Source organism: Rhinichthys klamathensis, unplaced genomic scaffold, assembly GCF_029890125.1.
Source record: "Rhinichthys klamathensis goyatoka isolate OS25496 unplaced genomic scaffold, OSU_Roscu_1.1 h1tg000310l_1, whole genome shotgun sequence".
NCBI classification, from domain to species: Eukaryota; Metazoa; Chordata; class Actinopteri; order Cypriniformes; family Leuciscidae; genus Rhinichthys; species Rhinichthys klamathensis.
Window position 1 is genome coordinate 1,067,027 of NW_026606828.1, and position 25,312 is coordinate 1,092,338.

Genomic DNA, 25,312 nt, shown 5'->3' on the forward strand with positions numbered 1-25,312 from the left:
GTCCAAGTCTCTCTAATTTCATTAAAAAAATAAAATAAATCCCCTCACCAATGTTTACAATGTCAACCTGGGTCTAAACAGAATTGATCGTCTTTAAAGTATAATTTTTTATAGCGCTCAGCAGTGGATGTATTACGAGTCAACTCCCAGTTTTATTACCACTAATCAGAAAAGCCTTACCATTTATAGGCAGGACTGTTATTGTTTGGTGCCCTTTATGATGTCACAGTTTGAAATCCTTCTGGGATGGTTCAGCCCATCGGTGTCTGTGTAAACACTGAGATTTTCCATAAACCATCTCACACAAACATTTGACCTGCCGGTTGGGTTCGAGTACCACATTAGTGACTGCTACTCTGACACATTTGCATGATGTAGTAGTGGTTAAGTAATTTCGATAAAAGAACAGACAAGTGCACTCAGACTTTTCTAACAGTTATATAACACTAATGAGGCAAATTCTGTGGGAAACCCAATGCTGATTGGATGTGATTTGGCCGCTTTTAACCAGATTTTCAAACTGGAGAAGGGACATCTGGAGTTAATGGTTATAGTGCATCAACAACAGATAACGTCAAGACCGATTGTTTGCATTACAAAAGCCTTGACTTAATTAAACCGTTGGCTAATGCTTGTAAGGATTCCTCTCATTGTTGCATGCAATGAGACAGGCGACTTCTTGACTTCAGGCTTTTGTTTCTCAGTGATGAATATCTTGGAATCAATTTAAACAGTTTAATTGTAAATTTGTGCAGGGTTTCAACCCTCCAATCTGCACAAAAGTCTGAAATTACACTATTTGTAATGTAATAAATATGACAAATCAAATATTGGGATCAGTGATGGTGTCAGACTTGCAGTATGAGAGATCACATAGGATTAAACCTAAATAATTACAGAATCTTAATTTTGGGGTGAACTACTACTGTAGCGATAAGATGACAGGGTGGGTGGAAATGTAGTGTAGGCAATTTTTTGAGCTGCAAATGAATAGAACATGACATGTAGTCTATGTTAAGGCAGCTGTGATTTAAAACAGATGTTTAGTTACTCTGCCAATCAATGACTTTTGCACCGTGGGACACAGAGTGTATATTGTACAGAGTAGAACATACAAATCATTTTAATTTCTGAATTTCTTCTCTATTCCATTTGCTTGAAAGGAAAAATTGGCCACTGCTGCACAACAGCTGCAAAAAATACCATCAAATCTCAAAATAATGCATTTAAAGCTTTTGTCAACCGGACAGCTAGATTTTTGAAAATGTCAGAAAACTAAAAGTTGCTGTAGCCACGCCCACTGTGAAATTTCATTGGTCCAGAATGTGTATTTATGTTTTGCTTAATGGCGAAATGTATATCCCAACACAAGCAGTAAAAGAAAACTTCAGAGAGTGAAAACACTGATAATACACATTTATATACATACACATTTATACAAATTCAGAACACCCATACCCGTGTCTTTTGTCTGATTTGATCATCTCTTGTTTTCTTTTTAATTGTTTTGTCTTTGTTTTTTTTAGTGGACTATCCATCTTTTATTGTAATTTTAATACACGAAGACAATAGGCCACAAATGCAACATAAAAAATCCACTTTGAGAGAGAGAGACACACAATGATATCCATGTTTATGAGAGTACATAAAACCAGCAATGAGCTCTCAGAAACTGGTTATCAGGATATGATATGAAGATATTTGGGAGCCTACAATGTCCTGTCTAAGAGCTGCTAGAAAACAACTATAGTCTCTGTAAGCGAGAACTGTAATTTCTTGCGCAAACCCCTCGATGACTCCTTCATGAGCACTGCAAACTCTTTTCACATATATTTTATGTCTATTCCATGTAGCAGCTGTTAATTGGAATTAAAGGACATATAGAACCTGATTTTTGGTGGTGACAAATAGACATCACTATCTATAAATGTTTACATCATGCTCTTGAAGGTGTCCTATAGGATTTCGGTAAAGGGGAAGGGTCATCCAATGAAGTATAACCAGTGCAAGACGCTACAGTACCTAAACGCAGAATAGACGAGGGTCCGACAGTCTTAATACTGAGTGCAGTTAAATTAGCATAACACTTTTTAAATTGTTTAACGACAGTTTGGCATTCAGTTATGTTTATATAGCACCACCCATTGATCAGGTTAACATTCTAAATTTGTTTTTTTTTACTCAACCATGATGACATACCAAGAGAACGAAATTAAAATTGCATTCACGACTCAACTAACACTGCATATTTTCAATGCTGCACCAGTATTAAGACTACAGACCGTTACAGACTCTTTGAGGGCTCCGGTTTAGTTCAGGTGAGAGGTGAGGGCAGAGAGACAGTGGAGGAAGCTGGAGGGTTTGATCAGGGCCAGTTAGGTTCTGGAGGTCCAGTGCAGGGTCCCAAGGATCCCAACTGCAGCTCCACACTGACGCACCATCCCAGGCTCCCACTAAAACCCAAAAAGAATTACAAGCTTGTGAATCAAATCATATGCAACACGTTTTGATACAAGTAAAGTTTTCATTTGAAACATTGTAACTTTAGTGTGAATATTGAATGTGTTCATTGCAAATAATCTACCTGATATTTGTAGTATCAAATAATATTTCAATAAATAATATTTGCAAAAGACAAATGTATACAAAATATATACCTTTAGTAAGATTATACCAAAGAATATTTTTTTGTTATTGCAGAAATAGCCTGTCCATAATTATAAGCCATAACAAAAGTTTTTTTATTGACTTATGGACACCTAGAAAATTATAAAAGTAGTCTAAAGCCGCTTTTCCAACGTCGGGCCAAAACCGTTCTCATTGTTTTATTGTTCCATTTCTTGCCGATCCGGCCTAGCCGGAGTTTTTTGGAATGTAAAACAAATGCGTCAGTCATTGAGTTGGTACAGATGATATGAGATGTAAATAGCGACCGCGTTATGGAGGATAATTTAATTATTAACTTGTTTGCTTTTATCAAATCGCGATTGGCCAGCTACAGAGAAACTGGCAGTCAGGCAACAGACAATTGACCAATCCTGAGTGGCGATGTTGCTTCAGAATTCCGGGCCGAGAAAGGTTTGTAATCTTGCAGTGCTGTCCCAGGCTCAAGTGGAAATAAAACTGGAACTGTTCCTTACCGTTCTTAGAATCGTTCGGAAAAGCGGCTTAAGTAGGTCTGACATGACATAATTCAATTATATTACTTTCAGATTTACATTGCAAATTTTAGACAGCATATATGATAAATTACAGGATGCCAAAAAAAAATACATTATATCACTTTATATATAATGTTACCTGTGAAAATGTGTGTGTCGTCACTGACGGTGGGTCCTGGGTAACTGGTGTGATGAGATAAGTAAAGGGTTTTGGGGTGGTTGTGCGGGATAATCAGGTGGCCAGTGTAGAGCTCCTGTGCACTGTAGCTCTCCGCCCAGATCTTATCTACAGAGCAGAGAGACTGTCACTACCACAGAACTAAGGATTGTGGGAAACAGAGAGTCTGTTCTCATGCGTCTGCAAACTTTAGCTTGCTGGGGCTGATATTGTTCAATGCAAGCACATCATTTCTATCAGCACGGTGCTTTGAAAAGACATATTTTGGCATGCAAACACATGCTTTTTAGACATGAAGAGACAAGACATTACCCCCTAACCCTAAGATTTCATGTAGTTTAATTATACATTATACTGTTGTGACTGTTTTTTGTTGTTGCTTTTATGGCTGGGCTCTAAAAAAGGAACCATGTATGTCATTACGCTGTCTCTCAATGTGATTTTAGTTTATTTGTTGATAACTTCCCTCATTCTGGGTCATACCTAACTTCCAGTGAACATTGGTTTAGTTAAATGCTGATAAAGAGTAATGAGCAGTCCTCATTTATTTAGTTGATGTTTCTGTAAACTGACAGCAAATTGGCATGTGCAGTAATCTCCTCTAGCTAGACCAACTCAAGTTAATATGATATTTAATAATGCCTGCAGGGATTTCAATAATTAAAACACACACAAACACAGTGCTGTTCAAAGGCACTCACCCATTCATTTAATTGAATAATAATTCAGCAATCTAATCTTGTCAGTTAATAGTTAATGGTTGGTTAATGTGCATCAGCTAAAATTGTACATGCATACATACAGACACCCGAAACGCGCAGAGAAATCCGCTTCACAGACAGATTTGAGTTCTCTTGTGTCTTATCGTGCTAGAACGGACAAACATACAAAATTATGTCAAAATGTCATTTTTGGCAAGTATCCTTGTAAGTCTTAGATGAGTTAAAACGTGTCAAAACAATGTAAAGAGTTTGGAGAAAATCGAATATGTCAGATCCACGCCGTGCATCAGGTCTTAAAGTGACAGCGGCCTAATAAACCTGCTGCTGTCTGTCATTAATGTTAATCAAACAACAAAAGACAAAGATTAAATCATTGCTCTTGACTGAATAACTTTTCTAGCTTTAATAAGGATTCATCTATATTTAATTTATACAGTAAAGACTATGCAGTTATATTTTACATTTGATTACTTTATTTAATTTCTGAATATTACTGTTAGACCTGCCTGAAAATCTTAAAGCACTGTTTATTTCATTTGCATCTTTGTTTGATTCTATTAATTTGTGCTATTGCTTGTAATTTGTATATTTGTTCTTATTACTGACTGTTTACTTGTCTTTAATTTTTTTTTACTTGTCTTTAATTTTTTTTATTACTTTATATAAGACAGTTGGTGAAACTGGCGTTCATTCATAGTACTTTATAAAAAGATGCCATTAAAAAGTTATTTAAATGTTCCATCTTTATGTGGTCTCTACATTCATTTGGAGATTAACAGTGAAATTATATTTTAATGTTAGGTGCAATTAATTACAGAAAAATGTGCAATTAAATTTTTTTTAAAGACAGCTCTAATACACCATTCAAAGGCTGCATTTATTTGATCAAAAAATACAATAAAAACTATAATATTGTGAAATATTACAATTTTTATAAAAAAATTTTATTAAAAGTTTTCTATTTATGTAATGGCAAAACTGAATTTTCAGCATCATTACTCCAGTCTTCAGTGTCACATGATCCTTCAGAAATCATTCTAATATGCTGATTGGTGCTCAAGAAACATTTCTTCTCATTATCAATGTTAAAAAAACAGGTTTTTTTCAGGATTCTTTGATGAGTATAAAGTTAAAAAGAACAGTATTTATTTTAAATAAAAATCTTTTGTAACATTATAAGTCTTTACTGTCATTTTTGAGCAATTTAATGCATCCTTGCTGAATACATTTAAGAATTTAGGAATATTTAGTACACCAAATTTGTTTACAGATTTAAATTACATTTTGAATCATAGATTCTCAATGTGGTCTCAAACCTCACTTGTGCACATTTAACTTTGCACTGGACATTTTCTTACCAGTTTATATACAGATAAAAAAAATTGTATTTTGTATTTGTTTAATTTTATTGACTTTGTAACCCTGATAATTAAAAGAAAAAGTGCTTAGCATACTTAACAATTTTGTTTTGTTTTTTGGGGTTTTTTTAGGAGGAAGAGGAGGAATTGAATCTGGTGAGGGCAAAGAGAGTGTGGAAACTTCATAGTCTTAATGCACCATCTGGGATTATGTTTAACCACAAAACCATACATAGAGATAACAGGCTTAAAAAGGGAGGGGAAAAAACAAAACCAGAGGGAATGAGATTTGTAGACTATTTCATAGCAGTGCAATTATAAATAAGTTATATATGTAGGTTTTATATCAAAACAAATAACCTTTGAGATATTAAAAAAGGGCTCAAATATTTGCTAATAAAATAACTTCCCACTGGAAACCTAAGAAGCATGTTTGCACTGCTATGACATGGTCAATAATCTCAAACAGGCACAGCGAGACAGGCAGTGTTTGATGTCACATGGGGAGGAACAGGGCAGCTGAGATTGGCTTTTACATGTCCATCAAAGAAATGCTCACCCTTCTAAAACAAAATGGCTGCCAGTGAGGCTATGCCCAAATGCCCTCCTCATCATCCTATTGGTTAAGAGATGGCAGGGTTTTAGCCAAGTGCAGCATGGGAAAAAAGATCAGGTTAGTATGCGAATATTTCCAAGTAGAAGTGACCCGTAAGCGCAGACGCAGGATCAGCTTTCAGCGTATTTGATGTTATTATTGTATTGTGAGGTTTAAGGGAAACTGATCCTGGATCTGCGCTTAGGGGCGATTTCTACAGTCATGAATAAGAATAAAATCCATAGGGTTGAGAAGTTATGATCAATATGAAGGCAGTAAAAAGGAAATGATGGCGTCTGCGTTGGAGATGAGGGCAGCTCCATTTCAATTACGATAACGCGACTGCAATGGAAATGGACAATGGAGCGTCCGTTTCCAACTCAGTTTCTAATATTAATATTTTATTAACATTTATGAAACTGCCCACACCTCCAATTTTTCTTTCTTTGGCTTGCTGTTGAGATTAAGCTCCTATGAATATGAGATAAGCAAAATACAGCAAAGGTACAATTATTTCATATTCAGCCATACTGAATTTCCACTGAGGAAAAAAAAAAGCAGATGACAGGAGTACACAATTTTAAAGGAACAGTTCACCCAAAAATGAATATTTTGTCATCATTTTCTCATGTTGTTATATGGGTTTGGAATGTCATGAAGGTGAGTAAATGATGACAGGATTTTCATTTCGGGGTGAACTGTCCCTTTAACACTTTTCTGATGTTTGTAGAGGACCGGATTGTGACCTGATCGGGTGATTTTGGAGGCTTGTGGTTGGTCTGGTCAGGTGGCGTTTTCAAGTAGCCATCGTCGTAATTATTCGCCATGAGCTTCATACGATTCTGTGTCTAGGAGAAAAGAGGAGGCACAGATGTAAGGAAAGAAAGGGGGGTAGAAACGGATGAAAGCGAAAGGTTAGGGGGGTTGATTAGGGGTCAAGAATAGATCAATTAAAACAAGCACATCAATAGACCTTGTTTGCATTCAGAAACCCACCAGTCAAAACAAAGATGTATTTTGTCTAGGCCTTTTAAGTTGAGCAAACAAACAACTTGACCTTGAGGACAAGCAGATACGCTTTGAGCCTTGTGACGCAGTCCGTACCTGCTGTTTGAGTTGCTGCACCAAACGATCTTTCTCCCTCCGCAGCTGAGCCACTTCCTCTTGTGTCTTCTTTTTTTTGGATGAAGACAGCTCAAGCAAAGCTATGTTAGCATCTTTCTCGCTTATGGCTGCCAGCAGAGCCTCCTGTCTGTGAATTACAATTGTTTCAAGTTATACAAATATTTTTTCATGAACTAAATTAAAAACATATTCTATATCTATATTATACCTGGTTGAAATGATTAGAAGTCGAAGCCTAATGTCAAACAGCACTTAACGGAAGTACTTGCTCTTGAAAGCAACTGACCACATTGACAATGACCAGGTGTCTTGCTAAACTCAACAGAGCAGGTTAAAGGAGGTTTGCTTTCACAAGTATAAAACATCTCCTTGGAAAATGGATTTTGTCAAAATGACTGCGTAATTGTCTCAGAAAGACAGAAATAGCTTGTTTATTCGCAGTTTTTCTACTGATTCCCAGGAGCACGGCTGAAGTATGAAGACAGAAATAGCAAACAGAACAAGCCACGTGCAGAATGAATCATCCTCTGCATTTATGATGGTATGAAAAACATATACTCACTCAAATTTTTACAGCCTGTTTTTCTGTCATGATGTTTATCTCTGTTTACTCTGTATTCATTTATTTATATTATTAACACTACAGCTTGCCAAAGTGACCTCAGGATGAGATCTGATGAAAAAGATGGTTATTTAATGATTGAAATATCTGATCTGGAAAAGTAATTTAGATCATCTTCTAGATCAAGTTCATTGCATAACACAAATGTGTCTCCTGCATGAATGGCAGAGGGAGATACAATATTCTTTAAAAATGTACAATCTGCTGTTTGTTGCTGTTCCTGCATATTATATTGGACGTTGATGCATGACTAAGAGGGACTCGGATGCATGAGTAGATTAAGTTTAAAGTTTCAATTAGTGAATAAATAATGAAGATTATGATTGCAACCAAGTTATCATTTTGATAACCAATAGCTCAAATCCCACTGTATCAAATCAATACAACACATAGATGGTTTAACATCTAATACAGGTTCTTTATTATCATTGATGGTCCCATGAAGAACCTTTAACATCCATGGAACCTTTCCATTGCACAAAAGGTTCTTTTAGTGGAAGATAGAAAATTCACTGAAAGGTTCTTTGGGGAACCCAAAATGTTTCATCACTTTTGGAACCTTTACTTTTAGGAGTGCGTAGACTTTAAGCGAGTGATGCAACTAAACTAGATATGGTGTAAATAAGAGATTTATACTGCATTTCAGACAGCTTTATGGATTACAACGGAAGAACTGTCGGACAGTCAGTGAGCTCACACTGTGCTCAGATACATTAAACTATGTTAACTAGCAGTGACAGCTTCGTTCATAATAATAAGATGAAAGTGTTCTAACATTGTTGTGTTGCCCGCTTTCTGTATATAATTTATTAGAAATCTGAATAATAATTTAGTTTTTCTTGCCGCTGTGAAGGCCAATGCGAAGTTGGACGTTTAGTCACTGTCTTGATGTACTGATGTATAAAACATGATAAAGTCATTGAGGAACAGTTTGTTTTGGACGTGTAACCTACGTAAATAAATATGGCCTGGGGGTTCCCCATGCAAAATGAGTGTTGTAATTTCACAAAATGTTCACAAACCCTCTTCGTTCTTTCAGTCTTTACTGAAGTTTTCAGACTTTTGCAAGCACCGTTATGGCAAGATGTAAAAAGAAAGTTGGTAACGTACTTCATCTCGAGCACTTCCTCCAGATGTCGCCTCCTCTCTGCCCTCAGTGTGGTCAGATGAGCTTCTTTCTCAGCCAGAGACTGTTGGGTGGACGACATCTTGGCCTTCATGGACTCCAGCTCCAGCTTCACCTTCTCCATCGCTCCAAGTAACTCTTCCATCTTTTTAAGAAATCAACAAAAGGTAACTCTTTCATTATTGTTTATTCTGTACTTCACAGACTGACTAAAGATGCAGTCCCCGCTGTAACCGATGTTTGGGAAATTTTTCCGGGCAAAATCCAGTGATTTCAATAGGAATCCATGCAGTTAGAAATGTTGCTTGAGGGCGATTCATATTTCAATTCAATTCACTGTTATTTTTATAGCGCTTTTCAAATACATATCGTTTCAAAGCAGCTTTACAGAAAATGCATGTTTCTACATTACAATTTAGAGTAATCTGTTATCCGAGATCACGCGAATTCGCCATTTTGACCAACAAAACGTTGCTTGGTTTGAAAGGGACTTCTTTGCAATTTTTTTCGTTAATGTGACATCACCTTAACTAACATATCATCAGCAAATGCAAAAAACATAAAACATTGACTGATCCTGAAACTGATCCTAAATGTTTTGATTTGAAAACAGCTAATCTCTACTCGAAAATCCTGGTAAATCTGGCTTTTGGTGGTATTAAATGTTTTCTAGATGGTCCATAAGCTAGTGGGACAGAGTTTGAACTGGTTGAACATCTTGGTCACGCTTGTTAGTGCTGTTAGACTACATTAGACCAGCAAGAAACTGGCTACCATGTTCCAAAAAATAGCTTGACCAACTTAACCTGGTATGAGCTGATTTCTCCAATAAGGGAATACATAATGTAGTAATGTAAATCCCACTCTTGGTTTTCTTATCCTGATCAAACATTTTAGAGCTTGGCTTAACTTGAAAAATTTGCATTCATTATAAAAATGCCCAAAAAGTTTTAAGTATTTATTAATAAACATGACTTTTCTAGGTTTTGAAATCACACTTTAATAAAAGCTGGCTTCCTCATTGGAGAACCCCCCCCAGAGAAGTTGTCTTTAAATTCATCCCCTTAAAAGCACCATCTCCACATACACATGCAGATAGACGTCTCTGATAACTGCGTCACGACTCAGTTATTTTGAGCATCTTGTGTCAAGAGCATTTTTAAGTCAGCTAAAAATAGTTTTTAAAGAAATAGTCGACTAGTTATTCACGTAACACATTTACTATTCAATTGTGAGCATTTGTAATTTTGCTAGTAAGCATTGTAGTGTTGACCTGTTTCTCCTGGTGGGTTCGTGCGGCCTCCTCCTGTGCCAGAACCATCTCCCTCTCGGCAGTGATTTGAACGCTCTCTCTGAGAGCCTCCTCCAGCTCCTCGATGCGCTCTGCCTTCTGCCGCAGGGACTCCTGGGGTAGACAAGGCTCAGCTCATCATAAGCACACCAGCAGAGTTTGACAGTGTTGGAAATATACAGGGATCTGTCAAAACAAAGGAGATTATGACAAAGCTGTCATAACTATCCCTCTGTACGTCTCACCTGCTGTGGGCCATCGTTGACATTTCTGCCCTTCCCTGGTGGCTCCTTGTGTTTGACAGAGGACTTCTTACTCTGCTCTTTCATTTGCCTGAAACATAAACATTAAGTGGTTGTGAGAGGAACTCTCTGGGGTTTCATAGTAAAATTAAGAGTTTTGGGGCAGAGGGGATTATAACACTATCTAAAGCTCTAAAAAAGCTGGTTTATTATCGATCAGTAAATATCACCAAGCCTGATCACATGTATAATAACTTCCTTGCACTATTCATAAAGCTAAAACAGTGATTATATGGAGGAGCAAAATACATTCCCTTTCTTTTTTTGCACTTAAAACCCCATGAAATCACTTTATGAAGCGCAACTTTCAGTGGGACATATTGAAGGACTCATCATTTTATTTGAAAATAGGCAAAAGGCTCTATTTATGTCATCTATGAACTATGATTTGCTACTTTCTAGTTCATTTTAGAGATCATGTGACTGGAAATTAGGGATACACAATATATTTGTAAAATATTACAGGTTATCAGACGTTTTTAAAAATCAAATTTAATGATCAGATGTTACTGTTTTTTCATGCTCATTTTCTTATTTTTATATTTAGATTAAGTTAATCTTTAATCTCTAAAACTTTAAATTATTAATTTAATAACACTGTTAAATGTAAAAGTTATAATGTATTTAAATGTATTTAGACAAAATAGAACTTTAATTTATCGGTTATCAGTCATAACATGAAAATAATGATCGGCCAAAATCTTAATATTGGTGCATCCCAAGAAAAAACGATCGGTAAATTTTAAATTCGTATGTCTAAAAGCTTTTTTTGTCATTTCAAATTTTAAGGGTTCACTAGCAGTTGACTAAAAACTACAAAATTCTATTTCATGGGGTCTTTAACTTGGTCCATTTATGTGTGTGGAAGTACACATGTATCTACTAACCTGGAAGCCACACTAGGTACGCATTTCCAGGTGAAAAAGTGAAAAAGAGGGAGACAAAAAGCAGAAGTTCAAAGGTCGTTTAGCGTGAGAAAAAAAAAAAGTTGATCAGTGCTTCAACACACAACTCAAAGAGGGGAAGGAAGCCTAGTCAAAACATCAGCCTCGTCAAACGCAGACACGGAAAACGTTTTGACGGTGATGCTTAAACACGGCAGCAAAAAGGGACAAAGACGTAACGTGTTTTGACTGCTACACCAATGAAAAAAGATAATCACATTTAAAAAAGAAGTGAGAGCAAGCCATGGTGAGCAGGGAAATAGACTGACCTCTCCAGCTCACTGATTTTCCTGTCCTTGTCGTTCTTCTCGTTCTCCATCTGACGCAGGATGTCTAATAGACGATCGACTTCAGCCTGGGCTTTGGCGGAGTCCTCTCTGTGTCTGGCCACATCAGTCTCGAGTGAAGAAATCCGCTCAGATATCTCTGTGTTGGCCTGTGCATTGGCTGCGGCACTCTGGACCTAATAGATGAATGTGATATAAACACACCCACAACTTACACAAACTCAAATATATAAGTCCATGCTTACTCTCCCATTTGTTTGTCCTTTGTAGTTACAATGGCTTCGTTTCAATTCTCATACTTGTACTATGCACTGTGTTCCTATAATTTTTACCAAAGTATTTCCGTGACCTTTCCAGTTTTTAATAAATTGTGGATTGCTTGGTGACATTTCATTTAAGTATATAATGTACCAATCTTTTGATAAACATATTTAAAGGGATAGTTCACCCGAAAATGAAAATCCTGTCATTATTTACTCACCCTCATGTCATTCCAAACCTTTATGCCTTCATTTCTGCTGCAGAACACAAAATAAGATATTTTGAAGTTGAAAACCAAACAGTTTCGGTTCCCATTGACTTGCATTGTTTGTTTGTTTTGTCCATACAATAGAAGTCAATGGGAACTGAAGCTGTTTGGTTTTCAACTAAACAAGGGTGAGAATTTTCATTTTGGGGTTGAAGCCCTTTAAATGATTATATCCGTTTAAACGTTTTCAGTATATTTTTACTCTACAATTTTTCTCTACAATATCTGGCCAAATAAATATTTTACAGAAGAGCAAAAAATTTTACCAAACTATTTTATTTTATTTGACTAATTTCCATGATCTTTTTAAGACTTATCCATGCCGGGAAATCGCATTTGTAAAAAGTATCCCATTTAAAGAACTTTGGTTTACTATTTATTTTATTTTTTTACTAACATAATATTATTATCTTTTAACAATCTTTTATAAATTATGTCGCTCTCGCTCACCTTCTTCAGTTGGTTCTCGAGCTTAGTGCATTCCTCCCTCCTCTGCTCGAGGGCGATCTCCAGGCTTTTCAGTTTGGAGTCTTTCTTCAGGCCAGATGAGGCCAGTGACGATGCATGCTCTTTGAGATCCAGCAGAGAAGTCTGAAACCAAACTTAGCATTGAGGTATACAAGGTGTACAACTGACACTTTTAGTATACATGTATACTAATTATGTATACACAATTGTGACAAAACTTGTTTCAGAAAATATCTGAGTTTTATTAAATATTATTATTTTTTTAATATTAAATATTTTAAGATTTACTTGAGAGCAAAATTGCATGATATTAAAACTTGCTTTCAGAGAATAGATCTTGAATTGAGTCTCTTTTTCTCAACCTCATTGGCCAATAATATTAAGCATAACATTTATTTATAATCTATTTGCCAGTGGGGTAAGAAAAATAAACCCGTTTTCATAGAATATATCTTGAAAAAAGTTTTAGCATCTTAAGCAATTTTGATCTCAAGTAAATTTAACCTAAAATATTTCTAAAGGACAAAAGATAAATTACATTGTTTTGTGTGGTGTTTTGTGCCCAATTCAAAGGTGCATGTTATTCTACAGCAAAAAAAAAAGTCATAATCATGTAATGTGCTTTTAATGGCATTTTGTCCTCTTTCAGGATCTCTAACCTCTCGGTCTGACAGATCTCCCTGCAGAATGCTGACTTTCTCCTTTAACTCCCTCAGCTCTTTTTTACTGCTGTCCAGCTCCTCTGCTTTCTCGCGCTCCTCACGGTCACGTTGCTCCTTCAGACGCTCAATAATACGTTCCTGTTCAGAAGTGGACACATTAACACAGTGCCAAGAAGACAGCATATACAACGAACATGAAATGTTTATAACTAAGCACAGATGTTCCGACTCCTGATTACGGCCGTGCCGATGCCATTTGGACGTGCACCAACGATTTGTCCTGTAGTCTGGTGGAGTGTTATAGCGTCCTCTAGAGGTGATCCTCACCTTCTCAGCCAGTGAGTCCTCCAGTGTAGTGAGGGCTGTGTCTGTGTTAGACGTGTCTGTCTGTAGAGACTTCACCCTCTCTCTAAGGCTGCTCATCTGCTTCTCTTTATCCCTCAGCTGCTCCTGCAGGTTTTCAATCTGAAACACAGGAGTTTTATATACATCCACATTTTTACTGTAGTGAATTTTCAAAATTTTCCAAGAGTATTTTTTAATAGCATTTCCTGCTTTTGAAGGAAAGGCTATTAGTTGAGCCACTGGCACAGCTTACCCCAAAAGCATCTGACACACTTTACCCCACAGCTATTTGGGAAAAAATACTTCATTAAGTAATTCATGGTCAAAGTATTAAAAAAAATTCACTTACATGTATGATACATGTTTTTAGACCTGGATCATTTTGTATTTTGTATTTTAATGTAAAAAATGCATGATGTGCTCATACAAACATCTACAATGGTAATCTATTTTTTTGTTTATGCTAAAATACTATGAATACAGATATTGTTGTAATTAACTCTATATAAATTTACTATGGTTTTACAGTAGCAATAACTGTAATGCAATAACAGTAGCAATAACTGTGCTATTTCGGTGGAAATTATTGTTAAATCATGGTATTTTGGAAAGTCATCTTTATCAGTTTAACGGTATAATTGTATATTAGGTTCTCGTAGATGTATTTTTCTATGTATGGCATGTACTGTATGATTTTGCAACTGTGGATTGGTGACACATTTTTTTTTTTTTTTTCATTTTTATTTCAACTTTAAATCAGATTTTCTAGTGATACTAAAAGCCGATAACCGATATATTGGCGGATCAATCTAAATCCAAATTTTTATATAATTTTTAAGAGCCTGATTACAAAAACAAAAGTCCCACCATGTCCCAAGTACACAATGATAATGTTTTCATTATAATTTTATGAAGCCTATATGACAGACTTGCTTACCGTATTTTCCTTTTCAAAGTGATTCCAATCATATTTCAAGCTATTCAAAACCATCATGTCGAACAGTGCACATCTGAAGTGTCTCAGCTGAAGGAAAAAATCCATTATTTATCGGCTTTAATATATCATCTACATTTTCTTATCAGGCTGATAACATTAAAAATTAACATATATCGCCCGGTACCGAATATGGTGGCCGATATATCGTGCATCCCTAGTCTTAATTGTTCATTAGTTTTGTATTTTTATCTTTGGCATGTACGACTTTTGTAACTTTATTATTTTTAAGCGTAGTGGATTGGTGACCCGTTTCTGACACATGCAATAAGAGAACATTTCGTTCATTGTTATCAACGGTCTCCTGTAATGAAAAGTAAAATAAATCAAGACTCTTTGCATTGGTGAATGGTGAATCTAGCCCTCACTTTTTTCTGAAGGACGTTGACTTTACGCTCCTTGACATCCAGCATGTCCTTCAGATCATGGATTTCTCCGTTGAGCGTGCTCTTTTCTTCAGACATTTCCTGGATTTGCTTACTCTTTTTGTTTAACGTGGTCTCCTTCTCCTCCAGACGCAACCTCAGAGCATCCACCTGCAAAACAGTTGTGCGCAGCGGTCAGAGAATCTGGCGGTGTGATGGGTGAAGACTAACCACTGGTGTGCTCTACTACCTCTGTCTGGAGAATAGCAGCACGTTGTTCTTTGGCAGTCAGAGACTCTTTGAGCACTTCAATATGCTGTTTGCTGTCAGAGAACTGGTTAGTCAGGGTTTCCAGCTTGGTCTGCAAGCCGAGGAGCTGGGTGTCCTTCCTGGAAAGGTCTTGCTTAACTTGGTCCATCTACATAAAATAATTTTTCAACATTTGTTATTCATATGTGGACTAATCCTGATGTGCTCTTCTAAAGCAGAGCGTGCAGTACCTTGTTCTTCATGAACTTGGTGTGGTTGCGGTAGACCTCCATCTGCTTGGCCTCCTCCTGCCGTTCTTCACAGCTGAGCATGCTACTGGATCGAAGCATCATGACCTGGTCCTCCAGCTCCCTGAGACCCCGCTCTAGAGAACTGATCTGAGACTCCTAAAACATGCGTCATAGGTTTGATGTCAATAATGTCAACCAATCACAAATGTGCCAAATTTGAATGTGCAACTTGGAATATACCACAAAGGTTGCATGGTTTACTTTAATGCTACTTTTCTGTTGTACCATTTTTGGTCACCGTTTACTTTCATTATATGAGACGTACATCCTGCCTAAGATCAAATACAGACGAAAGGAAATCATACAGGTCTGAGGGTGAGTAAATAATGACAGAATTTTCCTTTTTGCTGAACTACTCTTGTGAAAAAGTACTCTTATTGTACTGAATGTGCACTAAAAGTATGTTTTTTTAAGAACTGTATTTGCAGATAATATAATATTAATTAAATAAAAGACCACTTAAGATTAAATTCAGTTCACACTTAAATATATTATTTTAAAGTATATTATTTCTCTTTTTAAAAGTATGATAAAGAGTACTTCCTTTTCACAAGGGTTTTAAGCTTAATAATAGTATAGTACAAAATGTTGTTTGATATTTTACATCAATTTGTATGGGCTTTTAATGCACTGATAGTCAAAAGAAAAATGTGGTTCCTGTCATCATACGTAAACAGATTAACACATTAATTAAAATAGGAGCTAAAGTACTACCTTCATCTCAATTACAGTCTGAAGAGCTTTGGTTTTCGTAGTCTCTGGCGTCCCCTCGAGGCGGCGATGCAGCTCCTGCAATTAAAGACACGGTTGGCACTTCCTTCACACCAGTGCCAGAAATAGAGCTCTCAGATATGTCATCATACCTTGAGGGAGAGCAGCACTGTTTAGTTTTGGCTGAATTTCCCATCACATTGCAGGAGCTGTACTCTATTATAAGTACAAATAGGGTCTCCTGCTATCTAGTTCTATTAAATATCCTACTTTTTTGTGCTTTAAGGGAGAATAGCTGCCATCATTATTTGACTGAATGTTGTATAATGGTGCATGAAGAGAGAATAGTCTTTCTGCTTTATTTCCCTGTATTGCCTGAAAGTTCTAAAATTGTCTTTTTGTTTCATTTTTTTTAGCACGTGTACAGTGAAAGGAGGTGCTTAACCTTCAGAAAATGATGGTTGCAACATCCGGATGTCATACTAAATATTCCAAACTATATAATGTCAAAATACAGTTTAAAAATGTATTAATTTAGTTAAAATAAACATATACATTAACATATATAAGTATAATCTTATATCAACTTATTATCTAAAATAAAAAAACATAACACTACTCCAAAGTTAGTATTGGTTGCAATATGAAAGCAAATAATTTGATAATTTTTCTTCTAATAACTTGATGCTTGACGAATGCAGGTGCATGTATAATTCTAGAAAACAGAAAATATATTAATTTTAAGGAATATTAAATGTTTTTGTAATGGGGAAAATCATCTAGTAACAGGATTGTGAGTAAAGAGCTAAACATTATTATTTGGAAATAAAAATAAAAATATGTTTTAATAATGTGTATCTTAATGTCAAATGAAATAAAAATAAAAATAAATCAAATAATTATATATATACCGATATATATATATATATATATATATATATATATATATATAATGTTTTTAAACAATTACTTTATTTTCCAGTTACATATTCCAATTGCATATATATATATATATATATATATATATATATATATATATATATATATATATATATACATATATATATATTTATTTTCTATTCATGTAAAGTGCAGTTTTTTTAATATTATTTTCATATTTTGTCATTTGTATTTTCAAACTCGAGTTACTACACACCTCTCTCAAAGCCACTAGCTCTTTATCACGCTGTTCTAGAAGGTTCTCCAGGTGGTGCGCGTGCATCTCAGCATCTGCGAGGCGTCGTGTGCGCTCATGGTCCTCTTCACTGGCTTTAGCCGAGGGTCCCTTGCTGTGCAACATCTCCAGGAGCTTTTTGACTGAGTCATCACGGGCAGCTAGCGTCTGCCGCTGGGTCTCCATACGAACCTCCATCTCCTCCAAGGTACGGCGGAGCAAGAACAGCTCTCGAGCCTGTCTCTCCTGCTCCTCGCTGGGCTCGCAGGCCAGCGGCTCCCCGGGTGGCTGGAGTAGCTGGTTCAAGTCGCGCTGGATACGCAGCTCGGCCTGCAGTGCCTGCACGGTTGTCTGCAGGTGCTGTGATGGACACGAGAATCATTTACTCACAATTCATTCAAAAATACTTAAAAACAGAAATAGTTTAGAGACATTGGCTGTTTGTAGATTTGGGAACTGATATAAAGGAGAGTTAACAGCCAAGAAATCAAGGTTATCGGTTTCACATCATAGTTTATCAGCTATTATCCTATTATTTATAAAAGCATCCCACAGAAACCATCTCTTTATTCATCAGTGAATACAGTTCAATCTATAGTATCATCTTTCATACAAGCAGTAACATGAGTAATTACTGAGAACAGTTGGGATGTAAACATCTAATTTGTAACTACTACTGTCTACAACTTGAATTGGTAAAAACTGCTCAGATGGAGCAATATTTAGTGCATATTCTCCTGACATGTTGCGCTCTGGTGCTCATGTGGATTATGAAGGTTTTAGTAACATCCAGCTCTTTTCCACGCAATTACAATTAACAGAGACTGGGGTTTTCAGGCTTCAAAGCATCACAAAGGTATCATAAAAGATGTTCATATCAGTGCTGTCATTGTTAACTACTTATGTGAAATATAGAAATATTTGTGAAGCTTAAAACCCGTAGTTTCAATTCACTGACCTAAGGCCCTTTTTACACCTGGTATTAAGATGCGTTTTGGTCAATCGGATCACAAGTGGATGACGCTAACTAAGTAAAGGTCAAACAGAGTCTAAAACGTTTTGAGCCGCTAAGTAAAGGTCAAACAGAGTCTAAAACGTTTTGAGCCGCTAAGTAAAGGTCTAAACAGAGTCTAAAACGTTTTGAGCCGCTAAGTAAAGGTCTAAACAGAGTCTAAAACGTTTTGAGCCGCTAAGTAAAGGTCTAAACAGAGTCTAAAACGTTTTGAGCCGCTAAGTAAAGGTCAAACAGAGTCTAAAACGTTTTGAGCCGCTAAGTAAAGGTCTAAACAGAGTCTAAAACGTTTTGAGCCGCTAAGTAAAGGTCTAAACAGAGTCTAAAACGTTTTGAGCCGCTAAGTAAAGGTCTAAACAGAGTCTAAAACGTTTTGAGCCGCTAAGTAAAGGTCTAAACAGAGTCTAAAACGTTTTGAGCCGCTAAGTAAAGGTCTAAACAGTCTAAAACGTTTTGAGCCGCTAAGTAAAGGTCTAAACAGAGTCTAAAACGTTTTGAGCTTGTCAACTTTCGACCACTTCCAGAGGTAGTCGAAAACGCATTCAACCGGATTGCTTTCGTAGTGTAGTCGGTCGAATGTGGTTGAATGTATTTGAACAGCCACAAAAGACTCTCCGCCTACTGAGCTAACGTGTAAACATTATGGGCAGCGCGCTAACCAGACAGGATTTACACTTTGTCGGCTGAAGACCCAAGTTTGGTTTGAAAATGAAAAACGTACTAATCACAATGTTCTCTCACCATTCCTGATTTCTAACACACACTCACTTAGTTTACCCACCTATATCCTCAACTTTAAGAAATCAGGACAGAAGTGGTTGAAAGTGGACAAAAGAGACGGATTAAATCACCAGGTGTGAACGAGAATGTGTCTCCTTCGACTACCTGTGATCCGATCGACCAAGACGCATCTTAATACCAGGTGTAGGGTCTAAAGAGCAACCAGTACAATTCTTCAAACTTTCCTTTTGTGTTACACAGAAGAAAGCAAGTCGCATCGGTTTCGAACAACAAGTGTGTCAATTTTCATTTTGTGGTGATCTACGAGTTTAAGAAGATTTTTATCTACAACCCATCATGCATTAGTCCTCAACACTAGTGGTAAAGGTGGCAAGGAGAAATGAGTGTGTGCTAATTTTGTCATCTCTTATACTCTTCTTTACTCCAAATTCATCCATGTAGATGCAACTACTGTTGAAAACTTGATGGCAGCCAAAAGGCAACTAAACATCAGTAATTATTAATTTTCTTAATCATACACGTACACAACTGTGCCATAATTAATGGTACGATCTCATTAAGACCAAGAATCACCCAATAACACATACTAAGACTCAGAGCTCTCTGATGATTCGTGTGTTAGTTTCAATCTCAAGCGAATAGTGTGAGGAGCGTGATAATGCTGATTATGCTAGTGAATAACCAAGCTGTCATTAGCTTAGTGCTGTACGCCCCATCGTCTGGGAATCTGTCATGACAGCCATGCTGCAGTGAATCATGGTTTGAAGCTAATCATTCAAATAAGGGGAGTGTTTCAAACGCAACATAGATGGAGGACTATGCCACTGTCACTGCTACCAAAACCCATCTTAGTATCTCAGTGTACATTTAAAAGGACCACTGAATATCTGAAAACAGAGTTTCATTCTTAATTAGCTCAGATGTATTGCTCATCGAGCATATTGTGGCTTGCAGGAATCAGGGTGTGCAGTGAGCCGCACGCAGCAGGACCAGGATGGCCATTTCAGGATTGGCCATTAGCGTCACCTCACAGCGGAGGTAGACTTTCCCTTCTCGTTTGAAGATGAGCTGGATCTTTAATCACTCAATTCTCAGTCACTCCTATAAATCTATGAAAATACTTTGATGCGATAAAAATGTGTCTATAAATAGCTGGTCTTAACTAGTTTAAGCTGGTCAGTTCTACCTGACACATGCATTTCAGGGCAGTGTTTGGAAAGGAAAACTATTGCACTGATTACTGAATACTGAGGAGTATAATATACTGTATACTGCTTGCTATTTTAAAGATAGCATCCATGACAATACGCATTATGAAGATGAACATTTTAAACAGTAGCATGCTACGCTGTTGTCACATAAAGCTAGTAGTAATGTTCTGTTCAAATAAAAATCTCCAAATTTTGCATGTTTTTTGGTAAACAAAAAAAGAATAGTCTTGAATAATTAGTAAAAAGATGAAAAAACGTGAATTTACAGATATTACACTAGCACAGTGTGCTCTGTATAATGCATTTTTTGGCAAATATAGGGAGTCACAGGGTATTCTGTGCATACTAAAACATGCATACTATATGCACAGTATGCATATTATATACTACAGAAATGGTATAGGTATAGTGATAGTATATATGTGTGTGCTGAGATGTTGAATAAGTTGTGTCCCAAAGGTTGTATTTATTTTAGTTTATAGTTATTTTAGTATTATTTATATAATGTGTCTATATGTACAGTAGTATTTATAAATATTTTTTTAAATTAGCTTTTACTTTCATATTTTGTATTCATTTTGATTTTTTCCCTTTTGTCCTTTTTATTAGTTTTTATTTTTTTACATGTCTATACAGCTTTATCTTTATTTTTTCCATTTCAGCAATTTTTTAGGTTGATGAAGTACATCATCCATGTACTCATAGTACAATACGCCTCGCTGCATTTTTCAGTGTGAACACAGTACTTGCACTACTTATAAAATGGCAGAGTATGCAAAATGGGTCACACTTATCCAAAATCTATCAGTGTAAATCTGTTTCTAAATAGAACTACACTTTTATAGATATACAGTGCCTTTTAGTACTGATCTAGGATACTAATTTAACTCTAGATTCCTTTAACCAGATGCTTCAATCCAGAAAACAACTCTCCGATCAGCAAATAAATGATCACTTATACTTAAAAAAACAAGCATATCCTGCCAGATGTACCCACCTGTGTCTCATCTTGCACTGCGCGGTACTGCTCTTTCCACACTACAATTTTGGACGCCTCGTCTTTGCGCAGCGCACGTTCCTTCTTCAGCTCCGGGCTCCAGAAGCTTTTGATGGAGCTCATGGACGAGCTGAGCTTGCTCTCCTTCACCTCGATCTCCTTCCGAAGGAGCTCGTTCTCCCTCAGCACCTCCTTGAGCTGGGCTTGGAGCTCCATGATGGTGTTGTCCCTCGCCTGACGTAGGGAGTGAGGAACAGTTGAAGCTGCATGGATCTCCCCTCCAAAGCCCATAGAGTCGGTCGAGACTGCCGGCACCATGGCCATGTCAGGTGTGCTGCCTGTAACCGTTCCCCGGACCCCGTAGGGAATGCTGCCTCCAAAGCGTCCCGTCGCTACTCCGCTCTTAGGGAGGTCAGGGGAGGTGCCGATTGCGACCTCGTTGTCGCTCATGTACATCGGCCCTGACGTGGCGTAGGCGGCATTGAGAGATTGAATGTTCTCCATGGACAACGTCTTGCCTCCAGAGCCGCCCGGGCCTCCACCGCTGCCCCCCATGCTGTTGGTGCGACGGTGGCCCATGCGAGGTGACCGAGGCAGTCGTGGTGAGCGGCCCGAGTTGCCCTGGTTGTTTCTACCCCCGCCATGATTACTGTCCATTTTGCTCACCGAGCGTGAACTTCCGTACATTTTGTTAAATTCACCCACCAAAAATCTTTTTTTTTGAGGTAATGTGCTACTAGGCAGGCCAGGTCATCTTCATCTCATGTATGAGGAATGTGATCTGTCAAGAAAAAATGCTGGTCTTCAGTATCTTTCAAATGGAGCAAGTATGGTGGCCTGTAAAATGAAATAAAAGGCAAACCCCTCAAAACACACAAAATTATATTAAATAATTATGTTATCTGTACCACAAAACAGAGATCAAATTGGGGCAAAAATGACCCAGACATTTCAAATGTGGGGGTAATCCTAAAATATTTTCAATTGCAATTGTATCTAGAGTTTGATATTGATACTGAGTATTTCCATAAATTGTATTCTAGGCCTGATGGGTGTAATGCCTACAAAACCCAAACCCAAAGTGACCTGTAGCTGGCATATATCTGTATTCTCTGTCTGAGAGGCTAGTTTTGCAGTGGTTTTTGATTAAAAACACTAAAATCACTGAGAGCTATAATCTAATAGTGTTAGTGTTTATTGTGTTATGATATCTTGTGCATTATTTACAGCTACTGATTTGCTTTAGTATGTACTTATATAGATATAATTATAGCTATAATTGTTCATATTGATACTTATATCTCAATATATTCTAAATGTACAGCCTGTTTAAAAATGCCCAATAAAATGTACAAAAAATCAATTCCAGGCAGGAAATAAAGCTACATTTTTTACAGTGGTTTCAACAAACAACATAAGCTATCCCCCACACCACTTCTACGTTAACATTACTATTGTTCATCATTATTATTATACTATATCTTAATAGAAATCTGAATCGTGCTATGGGCAATTACTCTCATATACAAAAATAATTCACTAGCTAGCTATGTAATAATGCATCTCCCATTTACACACCGAATGAGTGAATCGAAGGAAAGGTGGGGTTTTAATGTAGGCTCACACTCCAAGGTTATCAAACATTTAATGTCGACAGCTATAACAACAATATTATGGGATACTCAGCTAATGATTTATACTCTAAACACATATTCAATGTCCATCGCTGTCGATTCAATAATGTTGTTATATTTAGGTGAAGGCTTCTCAGCGTTGACAAACCAACCAGAAGCGTCGGCATTTCCACACATCACGTCAATGAGACTTGCAAATGCGCAAAATTACACACTATAATTCAAATACAATTTAGATTACGGATATACTAAACCTAATGTTCCGTAAAATCCAGTCTTCCAATCGCTCAGCCACAATCCTGGGCATCCTCCCTCAATGTCCTTCTTCTCCACCATTGCATGGCTTAACACATTTGGCTCCTCTTTTGTTAGTAATAGCTGTCCAGCAAATGCGACAGTAAATGAGAGGCGCTATTTAAATATCAATATATGTATATATTAAATAACCGAGACCATATACGAGCATTCACTATTTTATAATAAACCACAATAGGTTTTTTTCTCTCTCCAAAAATCTATTTACCTCGAATGGCTGGTCTATTTCATCCGATATGGAACGACCGTCTGTCCAAGAGATGTGTGATAGAGAGGAAGCGGCCTATTTTTCTTTGTATTGCTTTATGATTTTATTATTTGCAGACATACACCAGCATCTTCCCAGAGCTGGAGGACTTCAGTGACGTAACGCCTACGCTGCGCGCTCACAACACTCGCCTCTGAAATGCCAACGCCATGCTACGAAGGTCATTTTATAAAAATAAAATACAAAAATAAATATATATATATATATATATATATGTTTATAAGTATATAAAACAAAATATGACATTCAATTGTCAATATTTACTGTAGTGTACATTTTCAGAACTATCAAATATTTAATAGCCTATGTATGTAGCCTATACAGGGCTATTTGGAAATATTTTAAATATTTATATTTTTTAACAAATATTTTTGATTTCTTTATTTTGTAATTTGGACAAAATATCTATACTGTTCATTCAAAAAAATCTGGTTCTTGTATATGGCATGATATGGCCTTTACATGTATAATATTATCTTTGTTTGCATCTCTAATAGTCATCCTGCCTCAAACCATGTAAATTTCTACACTTTATCACCTCCCAGTCAGTTTGTAGATAGAGAGAACAGATAATCACCAGTTGGTGGGGTTTGATCCCTCTTAAAGGGACAGTTCCTACTAAATGGACAAATCTATCATCCTACTCACACTCAGATAAACCTGATTTTCTTTCTTCTGTGAAATATGTTATATTGTAGCCTATTAATTTTTTTAAAGAGTTTATTGAACCTTTAGACAAAATATTGAGAAGTAAATTTAAAAAAAGTTTTCATATGTATTTTATGGTTTGTATCATATCAGGCTTTTAAGGCTCATATAGTGAGAATATGGATCTTAGACTGAAGAAGGAAAAAACATTTTGGTTTGGTGCAAATGTTGCTATTTATGGCCAAAATGTAAGATGACATGTAAATCAATGATGAGCTTGACTTAAAATCAATGCATGAAAATAACACTGTACTGTACACCAATAATGTCTTAAGGTGATTATACACAGGGCATCTTTTTGAGCAATGTTGCTGGGCAATCTTGCCAAGCGATTGTTGCTTGGGTACTTTCCCATTGAAAATGGGCAATACATTTCTATCTGAATACTTTAGATCGGTCGTGGGCCCTGTGTCTCATCTGGTTGCCCGTTGATGGCAACATTGCCCAAAAAGTTCCCCTGTGTATCATCACCTTAAAGGTGTTATTTAAATGCAATACAATCATGATTGAGAGATAAAAATAAACTTATCAAAAGCCTGTTGTTTCATATTTGAAAAAAATAATAATCAAGTATTATTGAGATGGCAAGGCATGACGAAGATTGTGTACAAAAGGTATTTCAGTAGATTTTTGATCAAATTGATCATTTAGAAGCTTTAGAAATGTAATGTATCAAATATCATTTAGGCTTCATATAGGGTTAAAAAAAGTTTTAAAATTTTTTTTTTTTTTTTTTTATCTTGAGACCTTTATTGACACCATATTGCTGAAGATAATCTTTTGTTTCCAGTTTAATAATAAAATGCATTATTTCTTTTCTGTAATTTTGTTTTTTTATTGTAATATTATTGATTCTTTATTTTATTCTATTTTCTATAGCAATCTGAAAAATGTTCTACACTAATAT

General features: G+C 36.4%; 1 protein-coding gene and 1 long non-coding RNA gene across 7 annotated transcripts; one reads left to right on the forward strand and one right to left on the reverse strand.

The window, feature by feature from the left end:
- Positions 1-1,906: 1,906 nt before the first annotated feature.
- On the reverse strand, positions 1,907-23,837 carry erc1a (ELKS/RAB6-interacting/CAST family member 1a). 6 transcript variants are annotated; one of them, XR_008809492.1, is made up of 19 exons: positions 23,638-23,837; positions 21,481-22,317; positions 17,502-17,879; positions 16,349-16,423; positions 15,575-15,730; positions 15,325-15,492; positions 15,078-15,245; positions 13,698-13,835; positions 13,368-13,508; positions 12,691-12,831; positions 11,694-11,887; positions 11,368-11,379; positions 10,424-10,511; positions 10,161-10,292; positions 8,872-9,032; positions 7,119-7,266; positions 6,761-6,856; positions 3,301-3,447; positions 1,907-2,453 (listed from the first exon to the last, which is right to left on the reverse strand). XR_008809492.1 is itself a non-coding variant. In XM_056270995.1 (19 exons), the coding sequence occupies exons 2-18, from the start codon at positions 22,165-22,167 to the stop codon at positions 6,009-6,011; spliced, it is 2,916 nt and encodes a 971-aa protein (XP_056126970.1). In that variant the 5' UTR covers positions 22,168-22,317; positions 23,638-23,836; the 3' UTR covers positions 3,340-3,447; positions 5,979-6,008. The 6 variants fall into 6 exon arrangements, 2 of the variants coding, with proteins under 2 accessions (XP_056126970.1, XP_056126971.1); XR_008809490.1 differs by having other exon boundaries at positions 6,761-6,862; XR_008809491.1 differs by lacking the exon at positions 23,638-23,837 and adding an exon at positions 23,369-23,497 and having other exon boundaries at positions 6,761-6,862.
- On the forward strand, positions 7,358-17,606 carry LOC130104450 (uncharacterized). The gene is made up of 6 exons (XR_008809494.1): positions 7,358-7,680; positions 8,846-9,019; positions 11,753-12,854; positions 15,225-15,471; positions 15,563-15,755; positions 17,491-17,606. It is a non-coding gene; the product is annotated as an uncharacterized LOC130104450 (long non-coding RNA).
- Positions 23,838-25,312: the final 1,475 nt, after the last annotated feature.